The sequence below is a fragment of the Ornithorhynchus anatinus genome, chromosome 5, assembly GCF_004115215.2.
Source record: "Ornithorhynchus anatinus isolate Pmale09 chromosome 5, mOrnAna1.pri.v4, whole genome shotgun sequence".
Taxonomy (NCBI): Eukaryota; Metazoa; Chordata; class Mammalia; order Monotremata; family Ornithorhynchidae; genus Ornithorhynchus; species Ornithorhynchus anatinus.
Genome location: NC_041732.1, coordinates 95,105,887 through 95,126,982, shown reverse-complemented (window position 1 = coordinate 95,126,982; position 21,096 = coordinate 95,105,887). Strand labels below are relative to the sequence as shown.

The 21,096-nt window shown below is 41.0% G+C and overlaps 1 protein-coding gene across 9 annotated transcripts in view; it reads left to right on the top strand.

The window, feature by feature from the left end:
* Positions 1–21,096, top strand: part of ANKRD12 (ankyrin repeat domain 12) — a 132,126-nt gene that overhangs the window by 70,797 nt on the left and 40,233 nt on the right. For 8 of the 9 annotated variants that reach the window (XR_005660040.1, XR_005660041.1, XM_029066412.1 and 5 more), the window contains 4 exons: positions 2,079–2,225; positions 4,753–4,950; positions 7,785–7,927; positions 9,379–9,526. Coding sequence is in view for 7 of the 9 variants with exons in the window: in XM_029066412.1 (XP_028922245.1) it covers positions 2,079–2,225; positions 4,753–4,950; positions 7,785–7,927; positions 9,379–9,526 (636 nt within the window). In the remaining 2 variants the exon portion in view is untranslated. Of the gene's footprint in view, positions 1–2,078; positions 2,226–4,752; positions 4,951–7,784; positions 7,928–9,378; positions 9,527–19,879; positions 19,986–21,096 lie in introns of those variants that run through there. The other variant, XM_029066414.2, reaches the window with a different exon arrangement.

Here is a 21,096-nt window from a genome sequence, read left to right as displayed (position 1 = left end):
CCCAGAAGGGACAATATTGTTATATTGTACTCTCCCAAGCTCTTATCATAGTGCATTGCACACAGTAAGCCCTCAGTAAATATGACTGAATGAAAGGGGCTCACAGTCTGAGCTAGAGGGAGTAGGATTTAATTGCCACTTTGCAGATGAGGAAACTGAGACACAGAGAAGTTAGTTGATTTGTCCAAGACCACAGAGCAGGCAAGTGACAGAGCTGGGATTTAGCACCTTGATCTTCTGGCCTTCCTGGGCCCATGCTCTTTCCACCAATACCGAGCTACTTCTTCAAGGAACCTCCAAGTCTCTATATTAACAAAGTTGGATAGATATATGATTTGTAAATTGAAGATGAAGAAGAAGTCCCTGTATTGCAGGCAGAATTTAATAGGGGAAAATGGGTGAAAAATAGATTGGAAGATTTCCTGGGAATGGACTGCTCAACCGGTATCCATTAGATTCTAGAAACTAACTCTGTGAACCGTCGTAAAACCAAGGATCTTCTTAAACAGTACAGAATTAAATACAATTACTGAATCATCCTGCATAAACAACACTTTGCATGGTGCTAAGCATCCTGTAGACTGAAAGCTTGTTGTGGGCAGGGAATGTATCTAACAATTCTGTTGTGTTATACTCTCCCAATGTTTACTTACTACAGTGGTGGAAAAAGGATTAATAAATGTAAAACAAAAAAATACCTTGTAACAGGAACACCATGTTTTGGGGAAGACTGACAGTGGTGCTAACATGACATCCAGCTACAGAATAATAATAATAATAATAATGTTGGTATTTGTTAAGCGCTTACTATGTGCCGAGCACTGTTCTAAGCGCTGGGGTAGACATAGGGGAATCAGGTTGTCCCACGTGGGGCTCACAGTCTTAATCCCCATTTTACAGATGAGGGAACTGAGGCCCAGAGAAGTTAAGTGACTTGCCCACAGTCACACAGCCGACAAGTGGCAGAGCTGGGATTCGAACTCATATGAGCCCTGACTCCAAAGCCCGTGCTCTTTCCACTGAGCCACGCTACAGAACAGCTGAAGGTCTACAGAGCAATTGTGGTTGATACTAGTCTCTTATACATCTGCATAATCTTGATTTACCATGTAAGAGCCGTTCCATTGGTCCTACCTGTGGGCCAATTTAAAATGTCCTGAAACACAAGGATCCCACCAATATTGAAGCTATGCCCACTGTGTAGTTGCTGTGTAGAGCATGTTTTAAAAATGAATAGTAGAAAGAGCGTGGGTCTGGGAGTCAGAGGACCTGGGTTCTAATTCCACCTCCCTCCCGTCCCTTTTGGGTGACTTTGGACAAATCACTTAACCTTCTCTGAGCCTTAGTTACCTCGGCTGTAAAATGGAGATTGACTGAGCCCCATGTGGGATGTGAACTTTGTCCAACCTTTTATCTATCCCAGCACTTAGTACAGTGCCTGGCCCATAGTAAATACATAACAAATTCCAGATGACAAAAAATGACAGCAGAAACTTAGCAACCAGCTGCAGAATGATGTGCAGAAGTGTGGGAACTCTAAATAAGGAGTCAGAAGAAATTGTTTAAATATTCAGTGAAGGAGAATTTCACTTTTTAGGCTAGCTGTGGACATGTGGAAAACAGCAGTAGCAGTTCCAGCAAAGAGAGGAAGGATTTTGGAGAAGATTGTAATGCCGGGAGACGAAGAGTAACAAAGCAAGCAGGAGGGTCAGTGCAAATAGTACACCACAATGAAGGACAATCTTGAGTAGCTCCGGATGTGGAATTGCGTATCTCTCATCGATATTACGAAGTACACTTTTAACGCCCTGATAAAATTCCAGTCATCCATAGAGACGTTTTAGAATGTAAACATAATGTAGACTAAACTCGGTAGTTTGTTCTCAGTAATTTAAACTCTCAAAGTGGAAAACTTGTTTTCTTACCTTACTATCTTCTTACCTTCCTGAGTGAGGATTATCACTATCTGAAGTTCGTATCCTGCTAAAGAGGAAAAAAAAAATTTCATTCTTCCCACTACCTGGAAGATGCACGTGCTTCAGTTTCTCTTATCATATTTCACAATCTTCTATTTCCAGAAAAAGAAGGCCCGGAGAAGAAGAAGACCAAAAAAGAAGCAGGAAATAAGAAATCAACACCAGTTAGCATTCTTTTTGGTTATCCACTGTCCGAGCGCAAGCAGATGGCCCTTTTAATGCAGATGACGGCAAGAGACAACAGTCCAGGTGAATCCAACCGTAATTGAGATGTGTTTTTTCTCCTCCTTAGTCTGGCCTCTGTCTGTCCCAAGTGTATTTTATATTTGTAATATAAAGATTCTTGAATTTAACGAGCATTTCTTCTAGTGTTTTGAAGTTTTCGTGTATTTTATATTGGTGAATGATCCGTCTTTAATGTTTTTATATTGTTGATTTTGCCTTTAAGGCTTCATTCTAGCAAATATTTGATCTAACTGCTCTGGCGTTTGTTCAGCATCAGCCACCTGGTTAGGAAAATTCTTATTTTCCTCAGAAAGTCATCATAAGGCCATGTAGCTCTGCTTGAAAGGAACTCATTACTTTTTGACTCCATGTAGAAGGATGCAAATGCCAGACTTGTTCTGTTCATCTTTGGCACCTTCTGACAGAATTGGCAACCTTACCCGACTGGTGTTTTTGGAAATAAAGTTTTTCTCTTGCCCTGTTATCTTTCATCTCCTAACCATAAACGAAAAGAAAACCGAAAATAGTTTACAGCACTCTTCTTTTTTCACACATTCTGCTGGATCTTATATTTTGAATCAGACCATCATTTTTAATTATCTCTCCATACTCTGCACTTTTACCAATGTATACTACAAACTTCTCAGCTCTAAAAGCTAGCAATGTCAAGTATTTTTTTTAACGGTATTAGGCACAGTATTAAACTCTGGGGTAGTTAGAGAGTAATCTGGTTGGACACAGTCCATGTCCCACATGGGGCTCACAGTCATAATCCCCATTTTCCAGATAAGGTAACTGAGGCACAGAGAAATTAAGTGATGATGATGGTATTTGTTAAGCACTTACTATGTGCCAAGCCCTGGTCTAAGCACTGGGATAGATACCAGGTAATCACGTTGTCCCTCATGGAGCTCACAGTCTTAATCCCCATTTTAAAGATGAGGTAACTGAGGCATAGAGAAGTTAAGTGACTTGCCCAAGGTCACACAAATGATAAGTGGCAGAGCCGAGATTAGAACCCTAGGTCCTTGTGACTCCCAGGCCAGTGCTCTATCTACTGGGCCGTGTTGCTCAATAAATAATAAGCGCTCAATAAATAGGATAGATTGAATGATTGATTTCTGTTGCCTCAGGAGGCAAGGAGAGGGCCTGGAGACGTAGCGGGCTACACTAGGGGGTTCCCGCCTGGGGAACCCAGTAGAACAGCTGTCGAGTCCACAGACCCCAGCCGCCGGGGGAATGAGGTTAATAATAATAATAATGTTGGTATTTGTTAAGCGCTTACTATGTGCCGAGCACTGTTCTAAGCGCTGGGGTAGACATAGGGGAATCAGGTTGTCCCACGTGGGGCTCACAGTCTTAATCCCCATTTTACAGATGAGGGAACTGAGGCCCAGAGAAGTTAAGTGACTTGCCCACAGTCACACAGCCGACAAGTGGCAGAGCTGGGATTCGAACTCATGAGCCCTGACTCCAAAGCCCGTGCTCTTTCCACTGAGCCACGCTGGTTCTCCGAGGTTGTAGCCAGACAGTGAGCAATGAGGCAGCCTGGCCAGATGGACCTGTCTCCCCGCCCCAACCATCCGGACATGGAGGGAGAGGAGCCCCGGGTTAGCATTTTCGCCTCTCATCCCCTGCTGGCAGTGGCCGTGGGGCATCTAGCAATCAGCGGCATTCATTGACCACTTACAATGTGCAGACTTCTACACTATTTTCTTGGGAGAATGCAAGGAGCTCACAGTCCAGTGGGGGAGAGAAAATTAGTTTCCAATATGGGAAGCAACAGAGTATAAGCATTCACTGAATTCATTCAAACATATTTACTGAGTGCTTACTGTGTGCAAAGCAGTGTACTAAGTACACACATAGAGAAGCGCTCCTGAGGATAGGGATGGGGTGAATATCGAAGTACTAGAGGGAATGAATACCAAGAGCATATGTGGCTCAAAGAGAGGAAGATGGGGTGGGGAGAGAAGAGACTTATCAAGTAGGGCTTCCTTGCTCCCTTTGCTCTTCCTCCCCTCCCAGCCCAACAGCACTTACGCATATATCTGTAATTTTGTTTATTTGTACTGATGTCTGTCTCCCCACCTCTAGACTGTGAGCCTATTGTGGGCAGGACTGTCACTCTTTATTGTTGTATTGTACTTTCCCAAGCGCTCCGTACAGTGCTCTGCACACAGTAAGCGCTTAATAAATACGATTAAATGAATGAATATACTTTTAGTAGGGTTTTGAAGATGGGGAGAGTGACATTCTGTCAGATATAAAGCGGGAGGGAGCTTCAGGCAGGAGGGAGTGGGTGTGAGCCGGCATGGATGAGACAGGTGAGATGGAGGTATAGTGAGTAGGCTGATGTTAGAGCGAAGTGTGAATCAATAGGTATCTGGGGTGGATGAAAAATAAGTACTCCTCCTGTTCTCATGACTTAGAAACTAAATTAGCTGCAACTTTACTTAGGATGTCTCAAGTGTTGCTGAAATTTAAGGTTTAGCCGGAAAGCTAAACTTTAAGCCTCCAAAATACTGAAGTTATTCTCTTTTACTCCTAGATTCCACGCCAAATCATTCTTTACAGACACCAGCTCAAAAGAAAACTCCAAACTCCTCATCTCGGCAAAAGGACAAAGTTAATAAACGAAATGAACGTGGAGAAACTCCTTTACATATGGCGGCTATTCGGGGCGATGCTAAGCAGGTCAAAGAGCTGATAAGTTTAGGAGCAAATGTGAATGTGAAAGATTTTGCAGGTAAGGTTATTCATGCAAGGCATTTACAGAGTTCATGCTCCTCTCTGTCTCTGAAAATGTTAATTTCATTCCTAAAACACACCATAGGATCAAACTTTAATTCTGTATTTCATTTTTGGATACGTTTAGGGACTCATATTGCTAAAACTAAAGAGCAAACTCTTTTAAAACTTCTCATTTCTATCAACAGTTCATCCAGATCTAATCAACAAAACTGATTTTTAATTGACTTTCTAAAGGATATTCGCCACCTGAGTGAAATAGGATTGGCGTCAGAGTTCATCTTTACAGAACTTTTAACAAACTTGAAAATGACTGGTTATATTTATTGGAAACAAAATGCATTTCAATTTAAAGCAGTAGTCACTGTAAAGTGACACTGTGAACTAAGGGGATTTCGTAAAACATCTGGGTTTTTATCCTAATTTCTGTTGACTCACTCATGTCATCCTCGACTATATCTTGGTCTCTCTCTACCTCATTTACCATGATTATTATTCATTCTATCAATGGCGTATATTGAACGCCTACTGAATGTGAGGCACTGTTATGCTAAACCCCTGAGAGAGTACAATAGTAATAAGGCACCCATAATCCCTATCCTGTCCTATCTTCCCCAGTGTCATTGGAGTAAAGCAGGGGATGTGTCCCAGTTGTGCCCACTTTTATTTTATGCAACCATGCTGGAAGATAATGGCAGTACCTGTAAAGTGCTTACTGTGTGCCAAGAATCATGCTAAACACTGGACAAAGACATTGTCCCGTCTCATAAGATGGAATTGATGACTACTTGTTTTGTTTTGCTGTCTGTCTCCCCCTTTTAGCCTGTGAGCCCATTGTTGGGCAGGGATTGTCTCTATCTGTTGCCGAATTGTACATTCCAACCACTTAGAACAGTCCTCTGCACACAGTAAGCGCTCAGTAAATACGATTATATGAATTATAAGAGACCTGTATACTTCTGCACCTCTGGGGACCTCTTCCAACTCAGGCTTCAAGCATCATCCAAAACCCTAGAGACATTCATTTCAGAATTTCTGTGGACAGGTGACTTCACCCTGGAAGCACACATCCAACATGCCATTGCACATAAGTAATAATAATAATAATGGTATTTGCTAAGCGCTTACTATGTGCCAAGCACTGTTCTAAGCACTGGGATGGATACAGGGTTATCAGGTTGTCCCACGTGGGGCTCACGGTCTTAATCCCCATTTTACAGATGAGGTAACTGAGGGACAGAGAAGTAAAGTGACTTGCCCGAAGTCACACAGCTGACAAGTGGCGGAAGCGGGATTAGAGCCCATGACTTCTGACTCCCAAGCCCATGCTCTTTCCACTAAGCCACACTGCTCCTCAAATGAATTCACCAAATCAGCCAGTCACTGCAGACTGACAGATCTAAAGAAGCCATACACACAGCCACATATATTGGCAACGCAGATCTAAGTGTTGTCACCAAACTGTTTCTCAGACAATGCACCGATAAAGAGAAAAGGAAGGAGAAAACCAAGCACCCTGCTCTAGTGGATAGACCAAGGGCCTGGGAATCAGAAGGATCTGAGTTCTAATTTTGGCTCCGCCACTTGTCTGCTTTGTGACCTCGGGCAAGCCCCAGGTACCTCACCTGTCAAATGAGGGTGAAGACTGTGAGCCCCATGTGGGACATGGATTCTGTCCCATCTGATTACCTTTTGTCTACCCCAGGGCTCACCACAGTGCCTGGCACATAGTAGGTGCTTACCAGATGCCATTTTTTAAAAAAAAGGCAGCACATCCTTTGGAAGATTGTCAAACCGTGGAGTGGCAATATGGTATCGTGATCCGAACTAAACTAAGAGTTTCCAAAAATCTAGTGCCTTCCGTATGGCTACGAGACCATTACTGCATAGGTGCCACATCTGGCTCCTTGATAGTTCCAGCGGTGACATGTATGGACTGTCCCCAAAGTCAAATGGCAAAAGAAGATCAGCAAACATCCTAGAATTGAAGCTCCGCTCACTGCAGCACATCTAAGCCACATGGGCCGGGTGAGGAGAATGAATGAATAGTAGCAGGTAACCCACACAGCTGCCCTATGGGAGAGCTGAATTGGGACCCTGAAGGGAAGGAAGGGCAAAGGAAAGGTTTTAAGGACATCATAAAACAAGGCCTCAGGGAATGCCACACCCCAGCTGACAACTGACAGTTGCCGAAGACAGACCTACATGACATATGACCAGAAAGAATGGAGTGGCTCTGTTTTAGTAAAAGCGTTGCCAGAAGTAAAATGAGAGGCAAGGAGTCAAAAGAGAAAACAGCACCAGGCACTGGAAGCAACCAACGTGACCGCTTGTTTTTGGGTGCCCGATATGGTTGACACTGGAAATCCCACATTGGCCTTTTCAGTAACTTATGTGCTCAAATATGTCCTGCTATATGTAACAATATAAAATGAATCATCAGTAAAAAATATTCAAGTGTGTTCCTCAGTTGTGATTTCAAGTAGTTTAATTACACTAGTGTTGATTTTTTATGTCTGACTATTACTTTTCTTGGAATAGCTAATGCTTGCTAGTGCCGCAGTTTAGGCCAGAGAGCTAAAGCAGAAAGTTGCCAGCAGCCTTTTTAATGAAGTTAATAGAAAAATATATTTCTGAATTTGTTCTAGTCTTTACAAAGGCTTCTCCTAAGTTACAAATACTATATTCCCTCCTTAAATACTGTAAATGATTAAATGTATTTTACCCAGTTAATGACTATGAAAACACATATAAGCATGTGTGCCAGCTTATGCCTATGCTTATTTACCGAGTAATATTTTAACGGACAAAATGTTGATGGTCTCACTTCAGGTTGGACCCCACTGCATGAAGCTTGTAATGTTGGTTATTACGATGTTGCTAAGGTCCTGATAGCAGCCGGAGCAGATGTGAACACTCAAGGACTAGATGATGACACTCCTTTGCATGATTCTGCAAGTAGTGGACACAGAGATGTAAGTGTGACCATTTAAAAATCTCGAGTTTGTTCAAATGTAACAGCAAAGGTAACCCTCTAATAGAAACAGAAAGGAGCTGGGAGTTAAGACACCCAATTTAAATACCAACTATGCCACTTACTGTTAAGTCATCTTGGACAAGGCACAATTTCTATTCCTCAATTTTTTCATCTATAAAATGAGGGTAGTAATACCTGTTTCCTCCTATCCTATAGAGGTGGCATTGGGATAAAATGAGATAATATGACAGTGGCTTAGAAAAGTAAAAGTACAAAACAAAGGAATGACTCATCATCATGTAAATTGTTGGGGTTTTTTTTTTTTACTTCTTGTTCAGGTCAGCTCAATGCTAAATCCATTTTTTTCCCTTTGCTTTTTCTCTCACTGCAATTTTGGGTCATCTTCAGCACAGGAAGCTACTCTTATTAATGTAGCAGAGGATCCATTTCATTAATGAACAGCTTTGGAAGACTTTAAGGCTTTTGATCCTCTCTTAAAAGACATACCTCTTCCAATCGGGGTATAGGATGACAGTGGGGCCTAGTGAAAAGGGCTTCTGGCTGAGTGTCAGGAACCAAAATGTCAATTTAGCAGCAGGGATTAAGTAAAGCATTTAATATCTCTCCTTTTGAAGGAATGGGGATGCTTCAGTTTGTGGGCTGGGATCGTGTCTACCAGCTCCGATGCACTTTCCCACATGCTTAGGATGGCGCTGTGCACACAGTAGACTCTCAAAAAATACCACTGCTTGCTGTGGCATCATTTTGTTTATGAAGACCTATGCCAGGCTATCTAGGCATGCTTGTTTGGCTAATATATAATTCTTTCCCTTTTCCCCTGTGGAAAGGGCATTAGAGCATTAAGTTTTCCAATCGACGTCCCTAAATTAGCTGGCAGTAAGTGGCTCGCAGCATCCTGTTGGCTGCATCTCAACCTTGCCCTCTCCCATAGGGGCAGGAAGGAAAGAACTGAAAACGTCTCCTGGGGTCTGCTTCTCTGAAAAGTCAGACATATAGTATCAGAAACATTTCACAGTTTCCTTCCCTTTGAAGCAGCTTGGCGGTCAACACTTGATCATTCAGTTAAAGGTTTAGTATAGTCTGTAAAATAGGCATGTTCCTCCACCTAATTTGTGGTTGATGTTGAATTTTTGTAATTTTAATTAGCCACAACCAGGCTTTCATTCAGTAATTGAGGTTTGACCAGAAGGAAAAGCTGTTCATTTTTCCCTTTGTAGTCTGTTGGTTTGTTAAAATCTTCAATTTGCTACATTTAGAAATATTATAAATGATCCTTTTATGATATCTTCGTCATATTATTCTTGGAATTTCAATTATGAATTTGAATCCCCCAGTCAATTTATCTCTGTATATTGTGGAAGAGTGCAGCTTTCTTTCGTAATCCTCATGTTGTGAAAAAACGAAACCACATACTATGTAATATTGCAGATTGTGAAGTTGCTACTTCGACATGGCGGAAATGCATTTCAGGCCAACAAACATGGGGAACGACCAGTGGATGTGGCAGAGACAGAGGAACTGGAACTCTTGCTGAAAAGAGAAATTCCTCTCTCTGACGATGAGGAAATTTATACAGGTTAGTTCCAAAAGAATCCATTTTCAATCTGTCTTTTTGGTTGCTTTATTTGAAAGAACATTATATATTGGTTTAGTATATGGTAAATGCTTTGTCCTTCACTGAATGTTTGTCTCTTTGTCCGTGATTTTGTACAAATGTTAAGTGATCCTATAAAAGCCTTTCTGACATCTGTGTCATTATATTCCAAAGAAAATTGCATTGATTTCCTCCAAAAGAATTCATGAAGTCTTTCTCTAACTTATGGGTTCATAGGCATGACTGCAGAGCCCCTTGGAAAATAGTAAAATTTTAAACTCCTTCAAATAAAGTCTGACTTGACAAGGTACCCAAACTGAAGCTTAATTCAGTGATCCAAACAAACCATGATAATTAAACAAAATTGGATAACCTGTCAATCTTGTGGAGTTAGCTGAACTTCCGATTTTCCGAACTGGCCCAGGATTTATTCTTTACTTGCTAATTCTATGATTACCACACAATTTGTTCCAATAATTAAGAATTAATTAGCACATCTTTTATTCATGTTGCATCTTTTTTTCTGAGAAATTTTGAGTGCAAACTTTAATGGCCATAATGATGGTAATTCTCTCAGCACTCTTATTAGGTAAGTAGAGCTAATTAATTCAAGTGAAATTAGCCTTTGACAACCTACCACAAAAAAACCTAAAAACTACAGCGATGTGAAAGTATATGCTGTTGCTAGTGCTTGGAGCATAATTCTTCAAAACTAGTAAGGAGGAGCAGAAGGAGCCCTTTTCAGTTTTCTCCTTTATTTCTTTGATGCTATGCTATGGGAGAAGGGATTGCGGAGGAAAGAAGAATGATGAGAGAAACAGTGAATTTATTTTGAGCACTAAAGCAGCCAAATAGATTGACAATTCCTGTGGGCAATTAATAATGAATTGCCTTTCCCTTTCAGACCCCTCATAAATATTTCAGATCAGCGGGATGCTCTGATTTGCCTTCTTCCATAGCCTGGTACTAGTGACCCCTTACTTTACCCTGGCAGGAGTCAGGTGAGATATAGAAGAGTAATAATTGTAGTGTTCATAAGCATTTACTGGGTGCCAAGCACCGTGCAAAGAGCAGGGATAGAACCATGTAAGCAGATCAGAAACAGTCCCTGTCCCACATGGGCTCACAATCTAAGGGGGAAGAAGAATAGGTATCATAGCTCCTTTATACAGATAGGGAAACGAAAGCAGAGGGAAGTTGTGACTCTCCCAAGGTCACACAGCAGGCAGGTAAAAGAGTTGGGTTTAGAACCCAGGTCTTCTTACTAACAGGCCCAAACTCTTTCCAGTAGACCGTGCAGCTTCTCTGCTTCTTTAGGAAATAAGTCTGTTAGAAGTCAACGACATGGCAAACTGAATGGCAGGTGGAAGAATGTTCCCGGTATCTCCCAGGGTTCAACAGCACTAATAGTTTACGGTTTGAAAATCAGCTAATCCTGGGGGGCGGTGTCCCGGTGGAGGAAGTCGTAGGGAAGAGTCAGGAGACCTGAGCTCTAGCCTGGATCTGCTACTGAAATGCTACAATAGGTCACTTAGCTTCTCACTCCTCTTCCAATGTTACTGGGGGTTCTCGGCCCTAATCCCGGCCAAAATAGTCCCCAGAGTCACTTTAGGAGCATCTGGTCCCCAGTTAGCCTCTCCTGGGTCCTGAAGCCTTACAGTTCATCCATTCTTTAAACTCAAATTTGGGATCCTTCTGCTTATTGTACCCCAAGTCCTTGCACCTCTTTTGCTACCACCGTCCTTTGACAAAGACCAGGTGTTTCCCTGAAGGCAAGGGGGTTATCGGGGACCAGTCTGCTACCCCCTTCCCACAGTTTTCCAGGTCCACGTGTCCCCGCTCTCCCTCCCTTTACCCTCACAACCCCAGGACCCACAGCTTCTCCTCCAGCCCCAACCACAGGCAAACTCCAAAATCTGAGATCTCAATAGTATAGTAGTTTCTTAAATTTAACAGTGAAAATAATTCTGATTTAAACCATCTTTCCATCGATCTAATACTTTCGCCCCTAGGAACCTCTGTACTTCCTGTAGACCTCCCAGGGATCATATTCCTCTGGTTCTTTCCCCTCTTCTTTCAAGGTGTTTCGGTTTCCAGTGTCACCTTCTCCAAAGCCTTTGGAAACAGCGTCTCTCCATGTCCTTTCTCCCCTTCAGGGACAGGAGCCTTGCTCCTCCAGAGTCCTCGCCGCTGGATCACCTTCCTCGCCCACCTTCACAACATGGCTAAATCCTCCCTTTCCTTTCCATCCAAACTGCTACCATGCTAATACAGACACTCATCCTATCCCGTCTAGATTATTCCATCAGCCTCCTTGCTGACCTCCCAACCTCCTGTCTCTCCCCTCTCCAGTTCCTATTTCACTCCACTGCCCGGATCATCTTTCTAAAAAAACGTTCAGGACTTGTCACCCCACTCCTCAGAAATCTCCAGTGGTTGCCTATCCACCTTTCTATCAAACAGAAATTCCTCACCATTGGCTCTAAAACTCTCCATCACCTTGACCCCTCCTCCCTCACCTCGCTACTCTCTTTCTACAACCAGCCCGCATACTTCGCTCCTCTAGTGCTAACTTTCTCACTGTGCCTCAGTCTTGCCTGTCTCGCCCCCGACCCCTGGCCCACATCCTTCCTCTGGCCTGGAACACCTTCACTCCTCAAATCCAACAGACAGTTACTCTCCCCCCTGCTTCAAAGCCTTATTGAAGGCAGATTTCCTCCTCCTAGAGGCCTTCCCTGACTAAGCCCTACTTTCTTCATCTCCCACTCCCTTCTGCATTGCCCTGTCTCTCCCTTTGCTCTCCTTCCCATTCAGCCCCACAGCATTTATACATATATTTTATTTTAATTTTATTTATTTATATTGGTGTCTTCCCACCCCCGCCCCCCCAGACTGTGAGCTTGTGGTGGACAGGGATTGTCACTGCTTATTGTTGTACTGTACTTTCCCAAGGGCTTAGGACAGTGCTCTGCACACAGGAAGCACTTAATAAATACGATTGAATGAATGACCCTCTACTTCCAAAGTAACCTGAACCTCACCGGTAACTATCTCCGATCGCTCCCTGTACTCTGTATCTCTCCAGAGTCCCAGCACAAGCCTTTCCTGTGTCCTGATTTCCCAGACACACAGTAGCAACCTCTCTTACCATCGTGATGGCGGAGGGTCTTCTGTCCCTACTGCCTTACCCTATTACCTACTCTCCAGTCCTCCCCGCTGACTGGCTTGGCTAAGTATTTACACTTCCCTAAGGTAAGGTCACCACAACGTAGCTTCTTCTTCTCCCTCCTAAGTGTGGGAGCAAGTGGGACTGGACATCACAGTGCCTCAGTATCTTCATCTATAAAAGAGGGATAAATGATGCCCACCCTTCCTATTTCACAGAGATGTTGTGAAGTCCTTGTGAAATAATGAATATGAAAGTAGTTTGAGAAACAAAATCCATATATAGATTGTTGGAATTGATAGCATGATTGTCAATGCTGCTGTGACTTTTTTCTTACAGTTCCAACTTTGGGTGAAAAATGATAGATGGAAGTTGTCATGAACAGGATATTTTTTGCCTGAGATTGTCCACATTTATCTTTAATTGTTATCTGCTGTGAAGGAGAACAAATTATCCTTCTCCAGTTTCTGCCTCTATAATCCTCTGCTTTCAGTCATTCTGGACTCAAGAACTGCCTAAGGCCATCTGGGGGATTCCACAGATGGAGGGAAATAGCTGGGAGAACTGAAAAATAAGAACTTTGACTGTCCAACAGGAGGCCTCTAAGACTGTAAGCTCATTATGGGCAGAGAAAGTGTCTGCTAATTCTGTTGTATCTTGCTCTCTCAGGTCCTTGCTCTGCATGTAGTAAACGCTCAATAAATCACATTGATTGAGGCTTGCTGACACCAGCATTCCTGGAGTTGTTCAATTAGTAATGTACATGGACACCAAAAATACTAGGTCATTGCTCATCACAACCCCTACTAATTTTGGAGTTTAACAGGCAGTTGCCCAGGCCAGACTTTTATATTGAAAAACTGTTTTCAGATCATTTTGTTCCCAAATATTTAATAAAAATTACTGGGATCTGCATTATAATGCTTTTAGCATATTTCACGAGAGCACTACTAAATAATGTATATTTCAGCACTTTCTTAATCTGAAATAATGCTATGGTTAGTGGAGTAACAGTGGTGTAAAGTTTTACTTCAGTCTTCCCACTCTGACATCTTTGGTAATAATAATTTTAACTATGGTATTAAGTGCTTACTCTGCAGAGCACTGGGTTACGTGTCGGGGGAGATGTAAAATACCCAGGATGGTCATAGTCCTAGTTGCACTTGGGGTTTGCACTCTAAAGAAAGGGGAAGAGGATATCATATCCCCAGTTTCTGGATGAAGAAACTGAGGCTCAAAGAGGTCAAGGGCCCAAGGTCACCCAGCTGGCCAGTGGTAGAACTGGGACTAGAAATTGGGTCTTGTGACACACATGCTTATGCTTTTTCCACTAGGCCTGCCTCTCCTGTTCCTCTTTAAACTTTCCCTTCCTCCCCGCCCAACTCCATGCCAATTTTCAAACTATTTTTTTATTTACTTGGAAGCAGTTTGCCCTAGCGGAAAAAGCTTGGGCCTGGGAGTCATATGACTTGGGTTCTAATTCTGGCTCTGCCACCTGCATGTTGTTTGACCATGGGCAAGTCACTTAATTTCTCGTTGCTCAGTTTCCTCATCTGAGAAGTGGGGATTCATTACCTGTGTCCCCTCCCACTTAAACAGTGCACCCCATGTGGGACAGACACTCTGTCCAACCTGATTAATTATCTGATAATCTACCCCATCCTAGGCCAGCTGGGTTAGATAAGAGAATTGAAGCTAGTAGTTTTACATCCTTGCCTCCACAGCAGGATAGTGACTGTTAATAAACTACAGCAAAGCAAAAAAGACAAATGTGGATGTTAGTATTAGATTAAAACAGAAACCACAAATTGCCAGTCCCAGAAGTATATTTCACTCTTCCCTCAGGAATGTGAATTATAAACATTTATCAAAATAGAAGACTGAGTTATAGTAGAGAAGTTTATAGGAAGAAATACATGCTCGTTTTTTAAAGACCTGTCTCAAATTGAGAAGACTTTTTCTCTGGCAGAGATTTTTGTCTGTCACATCAAGGAGCCAACCTGGAACCCTTTTTAATTGAATTATATGCATACGGTATTTCTCTGGCACCAAATTAAGTTGGGGTAAAGGGCAAGCATTTTTCGAGCTGAAACACAGACACCTAAAAATGGCGACAACACTGACCTGTCCTATATTTAACACTGTGACCATTGAAATTACTACACATTTCCTCTCTTATTTAACCCTTTACCTTCTCACAAGTCTTGAAAAGGAGTTAGCACATAGGGCAGGCGCTGAAGAAGGAAGAGCAAACTCGAGATCTGGGTTCTGTATTTTTGCTTTTTTCCCCTTGGGTCTGTAACTTTGCCTTCTCCCTACTCTCTAGGTTTTTTTTTCATTTTCCTCTTTATTCTCCTTCTTGTTTCTTCCTTGTGCAATAACTATTCATTCCTTTGGAGTAGGTGTTTGCACGTGTGTACTCTGTCTCTCTCCCTCTCCCCCTCCCGCCCTCCCTCTTTCCCTCATCCTTTCTCAGTCTCTCTCGTCTCTCTCCACCTCTTCTCCTGTGACAGTATCATATTTGTTGAGCACTTACTGTGTGCAGAGCACTATACTAAGCATTTGGGAGAGTACAATATACCAGTTGGTAGGCCGTTTCCCTGCTCTCAACAAGCTTACAGTCTAGAGGAAAACAAGTTTAAATGGGAGTGGAGAGGCAATGTAGAACCACATTTTTTTTTTTTTAAAAAAAAGGAAAAATAAGTAGGGGGATGAATTAATTTTCATTCCAAAGTGAAAGATTTTACAGAGAATGTCATAAATCCTTGCTTGATTTTGGTGAGAAATAGTACAGATGTGGTTTATATCTAGAAACAGGCACTTTAGTGAACTGATGTTCCATGAACTTCATGACTCGTAGTTGCCAGGATAGCAGAAGTCTCAAATTGAGATTAAATAATTAAGCCTTCTGATATTTTTCAGTGAATACCTAATGTAAATCTGAATACCAATTTAAACCTTAATTCATTCTGAATGATAAACTTGGTATTTGTAATAGTTTTGTCATTTCATCCGTTTTGTTACTGAAAAAGTACCTTTTGGTCATAAATATTTCTTCATCATGTTAGAAAATATTGTGCACCAAAATTTTCAATGTAGAGCGATGTAGTTTTAGTTTATAAATGGTATGTTTTATTGTGGACAAGCACTGCTTCCAAAACCATTTTTCACGTAACTTGATGACTGATTCATATGTTCATTAGCGATGTATTGGTTTTTACAGAATATTTAATTTCTACTTGGTGAATATGTTCTACCTGAATTATTGCTTGATCAAGGTCCCTCCAAGAATGATACAGAAAGATCAGTAAGTATCACACAGAGATATTAAGAGTTGCTAAAAACCACTGATGAATGTACCCAAAGTTTCGTTATTTAATTTACCTGAGGTCCTTATTAGATCTGACTTGATCAAAACATTTTGTTTGATTTGTAAGACTAGGTCATGAGCTAATTTGAGAAGAAATTATTTTAAACGTCCATAACTTTTGAGAAATGGGAAGCCTGACTGCATGGTCACCCTGTGGGGCATCAGTTTTGTCATCCATGTGACAGACACACTTTATGCTGCTACTTTGGAGGAATCAGCATCAAAAATAGACCAAAGTTACGGATTTCAAACAGTCATTATTCTAATATTAAGAAGGCTTAGTCTGACTTGTAGCAATCAAAAATTGGGATGATGAAGGGAGAAAAAATTAAGGCAAACTTTTAACATCCATCAAATCATGAATTTTCTGCGTTAGATCTTTCAGGGGTGGGTTTTTTTGTTGTTTTTTGTTTTTAACGAAAGATACACATCCTGGCTATTGGGCTGGATTAAATGAAGTACGTTTGTGAATTGTGTATTTAAAATGTTAAGTGGTTTTTTTTAATGGCAGGAGTTCTTTTGCCTCACTTACTTCCTCACGTTTCCTCCCTCATCACCTATCCCACTCCCTCAGAACAAAAAAATCAGTGTAGTGGAGGTGGTTTATGCTTGGAGCTGTTTAATAATTAGCACCTTATTACTTACTAGGCTGCATAATATCCATGCACCATTAATCACCATTTATAGAAACAAAATAAACACGTTAGTTAAGCACCAGCTTTAATTTCGCACCAGCTAGTGTGCCAGGAAAGCAGTTTGCAAGTATCTGCTGACCAATCACTTAACACAGTGAGGTTTTCATAGCTCATAATTGACTGGGACAGTGCCAGCGCTTAGAACAGTGCTCAGTGCTTAGAACAGTGCTTGGCACATAATAGGCACTTAATAAATACCATCATCATCACTGGGCTGCTAGGAACTTGAGCATCTTCTCTCCCAGAGAGTGAGCACTTTGGTTTTGCCAATTTTGAAGCAGCAGACCTAAGAGTGGAGGATGATGGTAATAGAAATTGGACTTGCCCCAGACTGATTGGATAGCCTGTCTTCTGTGATGATTTAAAAAAAAAAAAACTAAAAAATTTTCAGTAACAGATTTGTTCCAGCTCTGTATCTCAAATGTTTAAAAAACTGAAACCAAACTAGAATTAGAAATTCAATTGAAGGGATAAATATGTTTTAAAATTAAATTTAAAACACCTATGTGACCTAAAATGACCCGTATTTGCATCTCAAGAAAACGACTCCATCTTGAAGTCCGCAGATTCATTTCTCTTTTTAAAGGGAACCCAATGAAATAGTAAATATTCACTCCAGGTGGTTATTGATCAGTCTTAACAGTTGTAGTAATAACATTTTTGGTTTTTTTGTTAAGCCCTTCCTATTTATCAAGCAAGCCTTGTACTAAACTCTGGGGTAGATGCAAAATAATCAGGTCCTATAGAGGGCTCAGGGTCTAAGTAGGAGGGAGAACAGGTATTGAATGCCCATTTTGCAGATGAAGGAACTGAAGCACAGAGAAGTTAAATGACTTACCCAAGGCCACTCAGCAGAAAAGCAGCAGAGGCAAGATTAGAACCCAGGTCCTCTGACTTTCAGGCCTGTGCTCTTTCCACTAGACCATGCTGTTTCTCTTCAAGCTAGTTATGGTATTAAGTATTTACTGTGTGGTAAACACTGAGTTAAATATAAGATCATTAGATTGGGCACAGTCCCTGTCCAACCCAAAGCTGACAGTCATATTACTTTATCGATTATTTTAATAATTTACTTGCCAAGAACCTTCTTTCTACACTTTCTATTCTTTAAAACAATAGGAGTTAAGAAAAAATGGGCTTCCTAGATTTAGTTTATAGGTAAATTCAATTATTTTGGTTATCCAGAATGGCATTTTTTAGTTGAACTCTTTTAGATGTATTTTAAGGTTAATTTTATATCAGAATGTTTGAACTTGAAAATTAGTCCCAGGCAATTCTCAGTCATCAGTGATTCCTGGGGGTATGGGTTGCAGAACTGTTTGAACTCTCTGAATAATTATCAGGTTCCAGTTAATAACTGAAAATACTCCCACACTGAACCTTTTGCTTATAGATTTTAAGTCATTAAAATGTGTTTCTTGTTTATCTTGATTCCCTTCTGGCCTTTATGTTAATATAAAGAAGGGAAAAAGAAGGAAAACAAGAAAGCATGGATAGTTGACAAATTACATAATATTGCCCTGTGAATTCACATTTGGCAATATTTAGTTAACCAGCAAAAGTGATAGGTGTTTCAGCTTCATAGATAGATAATAGAATTAAGAGTGTCCCGGCAGCTGGAACTCCTTCCGGTGCTCAACATCCCCCAGCTCCCTTGTCCAGTTCCTGGTCATCATCATTCTCTAACCCCTGGCTCCCTGCTACTCCTGGAAGATTTTCTAAATGGCTCTGAAAATAAACCTGCACTGTTACCTCTTCTCCTTCAGTGGGGAATTGAAGACTGGGCCTCGTACTTAATACTTTCCAGGAGACTCGGCGAGCCAAGCGAAGGAGCTTCAGGGTTGAAGTATGGCCCCCACAGCCTAAAAATTAATGAGAGCAACAACTGCCAATTGATTCAGATTCAGAAGGAGGGGTGTTTAAATGGAGTGTGAGAATCCAGAAGCAGAGACCACCCTGACTCAATTATCTGTTAAATACCACATATTTAATAAAGCACAGACTCTTCCATTCTGCTCTGCCTCACACCCTTTAAAGTTGGTCTTGAAAAAGCCCTAGGGACCCTCAAGTGAAAGTTTAATGTTTGCTGAAGCAGTATATCCCTGACTGTCCAAAGAGAAATTATAATCTTGTATATCCATGTAGAAGTTTGGATTTAAAAGTGGTTCCTTGAGAATCATTGTTCTTCATTGTTGAGGTTTACGGAAAATATTAGCAGAGTGGGGTGGTGAATTTGAAATAATTTTAGGAATCTTTCCTTCAAAGTACATTTCACCTGTGAGAAACTAATAAAGGCCATAGCTCAGACCGGGCCCTTGAACTCTGATTGAAGACAATATGCGCTGAAATACCAATGATTAAAACAAGTCAAGTTTATACAGGACTGTTATCTTTAACCTTCATGGCAGTGGAACCAAAACTCAGGTGAATAACTGGTGAACGGTGGGGGGAAGCAAACCCATCAATTTGGTCTTGGCAAACCCTAACAGCTTATATTCAAGGAATTTCATTGTGGTATGTTTTGGGGTGACAGGTTCTTATTAAAATGTAACATTCCCTTTTTGCAATGTGTGTAGAGTGGGACCTTCATCCATGCATGTTTCTTTTATTTTTCCATAGATATGTGGTTAGGCCACAGTCTTTCTCTTTAAAATATCGCCACTCAAACCATATTGCCATATGTTTTAAATTAGCCATGGGGGTTTGTCAAGTGTATTTAAAAATTAAGAAAAATAAATGTAGTATCCAAGTTAGCTAGTTTTAATTTTTTTAATGTTTACAATTGAGTGGAAATATTTATGATTCAGAATTTGGGATGCGAAAAGGGGGAAAAAATGGGAAGAATTTGAAATTGAGTTTCCAGAAACAAGAAAAATTTAAGTAGTAAATATCCTGGAATTAGAATTTGCATTTTAATTGTCAATCCTTATATTATCAGCTAATCCTCAAATGAGACCCTAAATATCTGAATCAATATTTTTATTTCAATTGGCATGTTTGAGCTTACTGGTTTTACTTGAAGAGAATTTAAAATTCCTAGTAATTTAAGAGTGAGTCTGTCACATGGCTATAGAGGATGAGATCTTGTCTGTTACAGGTTATTCGAGACTCAGGCTCTCCGAAGACAGTGATATTTGAGCATCGCCCTTAAAGACCTTCTGGTTTATTGTATGAAACCTGTAGTTTCTGCTTGGGATATTATATTTTCTGGTAAAATAAATGTTTTGTCTAGTCATGGTTAAAAGGACCTCGATGTACTAGATATATATAGTACAATACTTGAGACGGATCAGTTGAGACTGGGTAATTTTATCAAGTGCCTTTAGTGACTCAATCTCAGTAGTGATACCATTCCTGTTTCTTCAGAGATGAAATCCATAATTTCATTGAGTAGTAATTTTTATATCCAGGAAATTAATGTATGATCACTAATCTGTGTTTTTTTCTTGATATTGGTTGTGAAACTACTAATTTTATTTCCCCTTTCCCGCCCATCTTTTTTCTGTGAATACGATGAAAAGCTTCCCATCTTTTCCCAACTGTGTAGTCTCCCAACTCAGAGGAAAGTACCTCTCCTTTTTCCATTGCCAGGAGTGATAGTTATAATATCCTCACTTGTGGAGCTTTAGTTCCATTTGTATTAAGAGAAAATATCAGGACTGGAAGGGGCTGAATTGATCTTTGTGCCCTTGCCTCCAGGATTAATGTTCCTGCCAGCTGTTGAGGAAGTGGCCGAGGGAGACAAATCATAGTGATCCAGACCTTAAAAGCCAGGTTTATTCTTTCCTCAGTGGAATCGATTTGGGCTAATTAGAGTCCTAAAGCCTGAAAGTTTGTTTTTGATTTAGGTCTTAACCGTGTCTCTAGCATTTTACACTGACATTTTAATTCTTATAAAATTCTTATAATAATAATGTTGGTATTTGTTAAGTGCTTACTATGTGCCGAGCACTGTTCTAAGTGCTGGGGTAGCTACAGGATAATCAGGTTGTCCCACGTGAGGCTCACAGTTAATCCCCATTTTACAGATGAGGTCACCGAGGCCCAGAGAAGTTAAGTGACTTGCCCAAAGTCACACAGGTGACAAGTGGCAGAGCAGGGATTCGAACCCATGACCTCTGACTCCAAAGCCCGTGCTCTTTCCACTGAGCCACGCTGCTTCTCTGAGCCATGCTGACTTATGGCTCCCGTCCTCCAATTCCGTTATCTAGCCCAGTGTTCATCCAAGAGTCACTTCTGGGTTAGAGTAGCGCAGAGCAGTCTGTGAGGTATTGTGGAGCTGTTACTTTATAAATACTTCAAGTCTTCCATTTTGCCAACA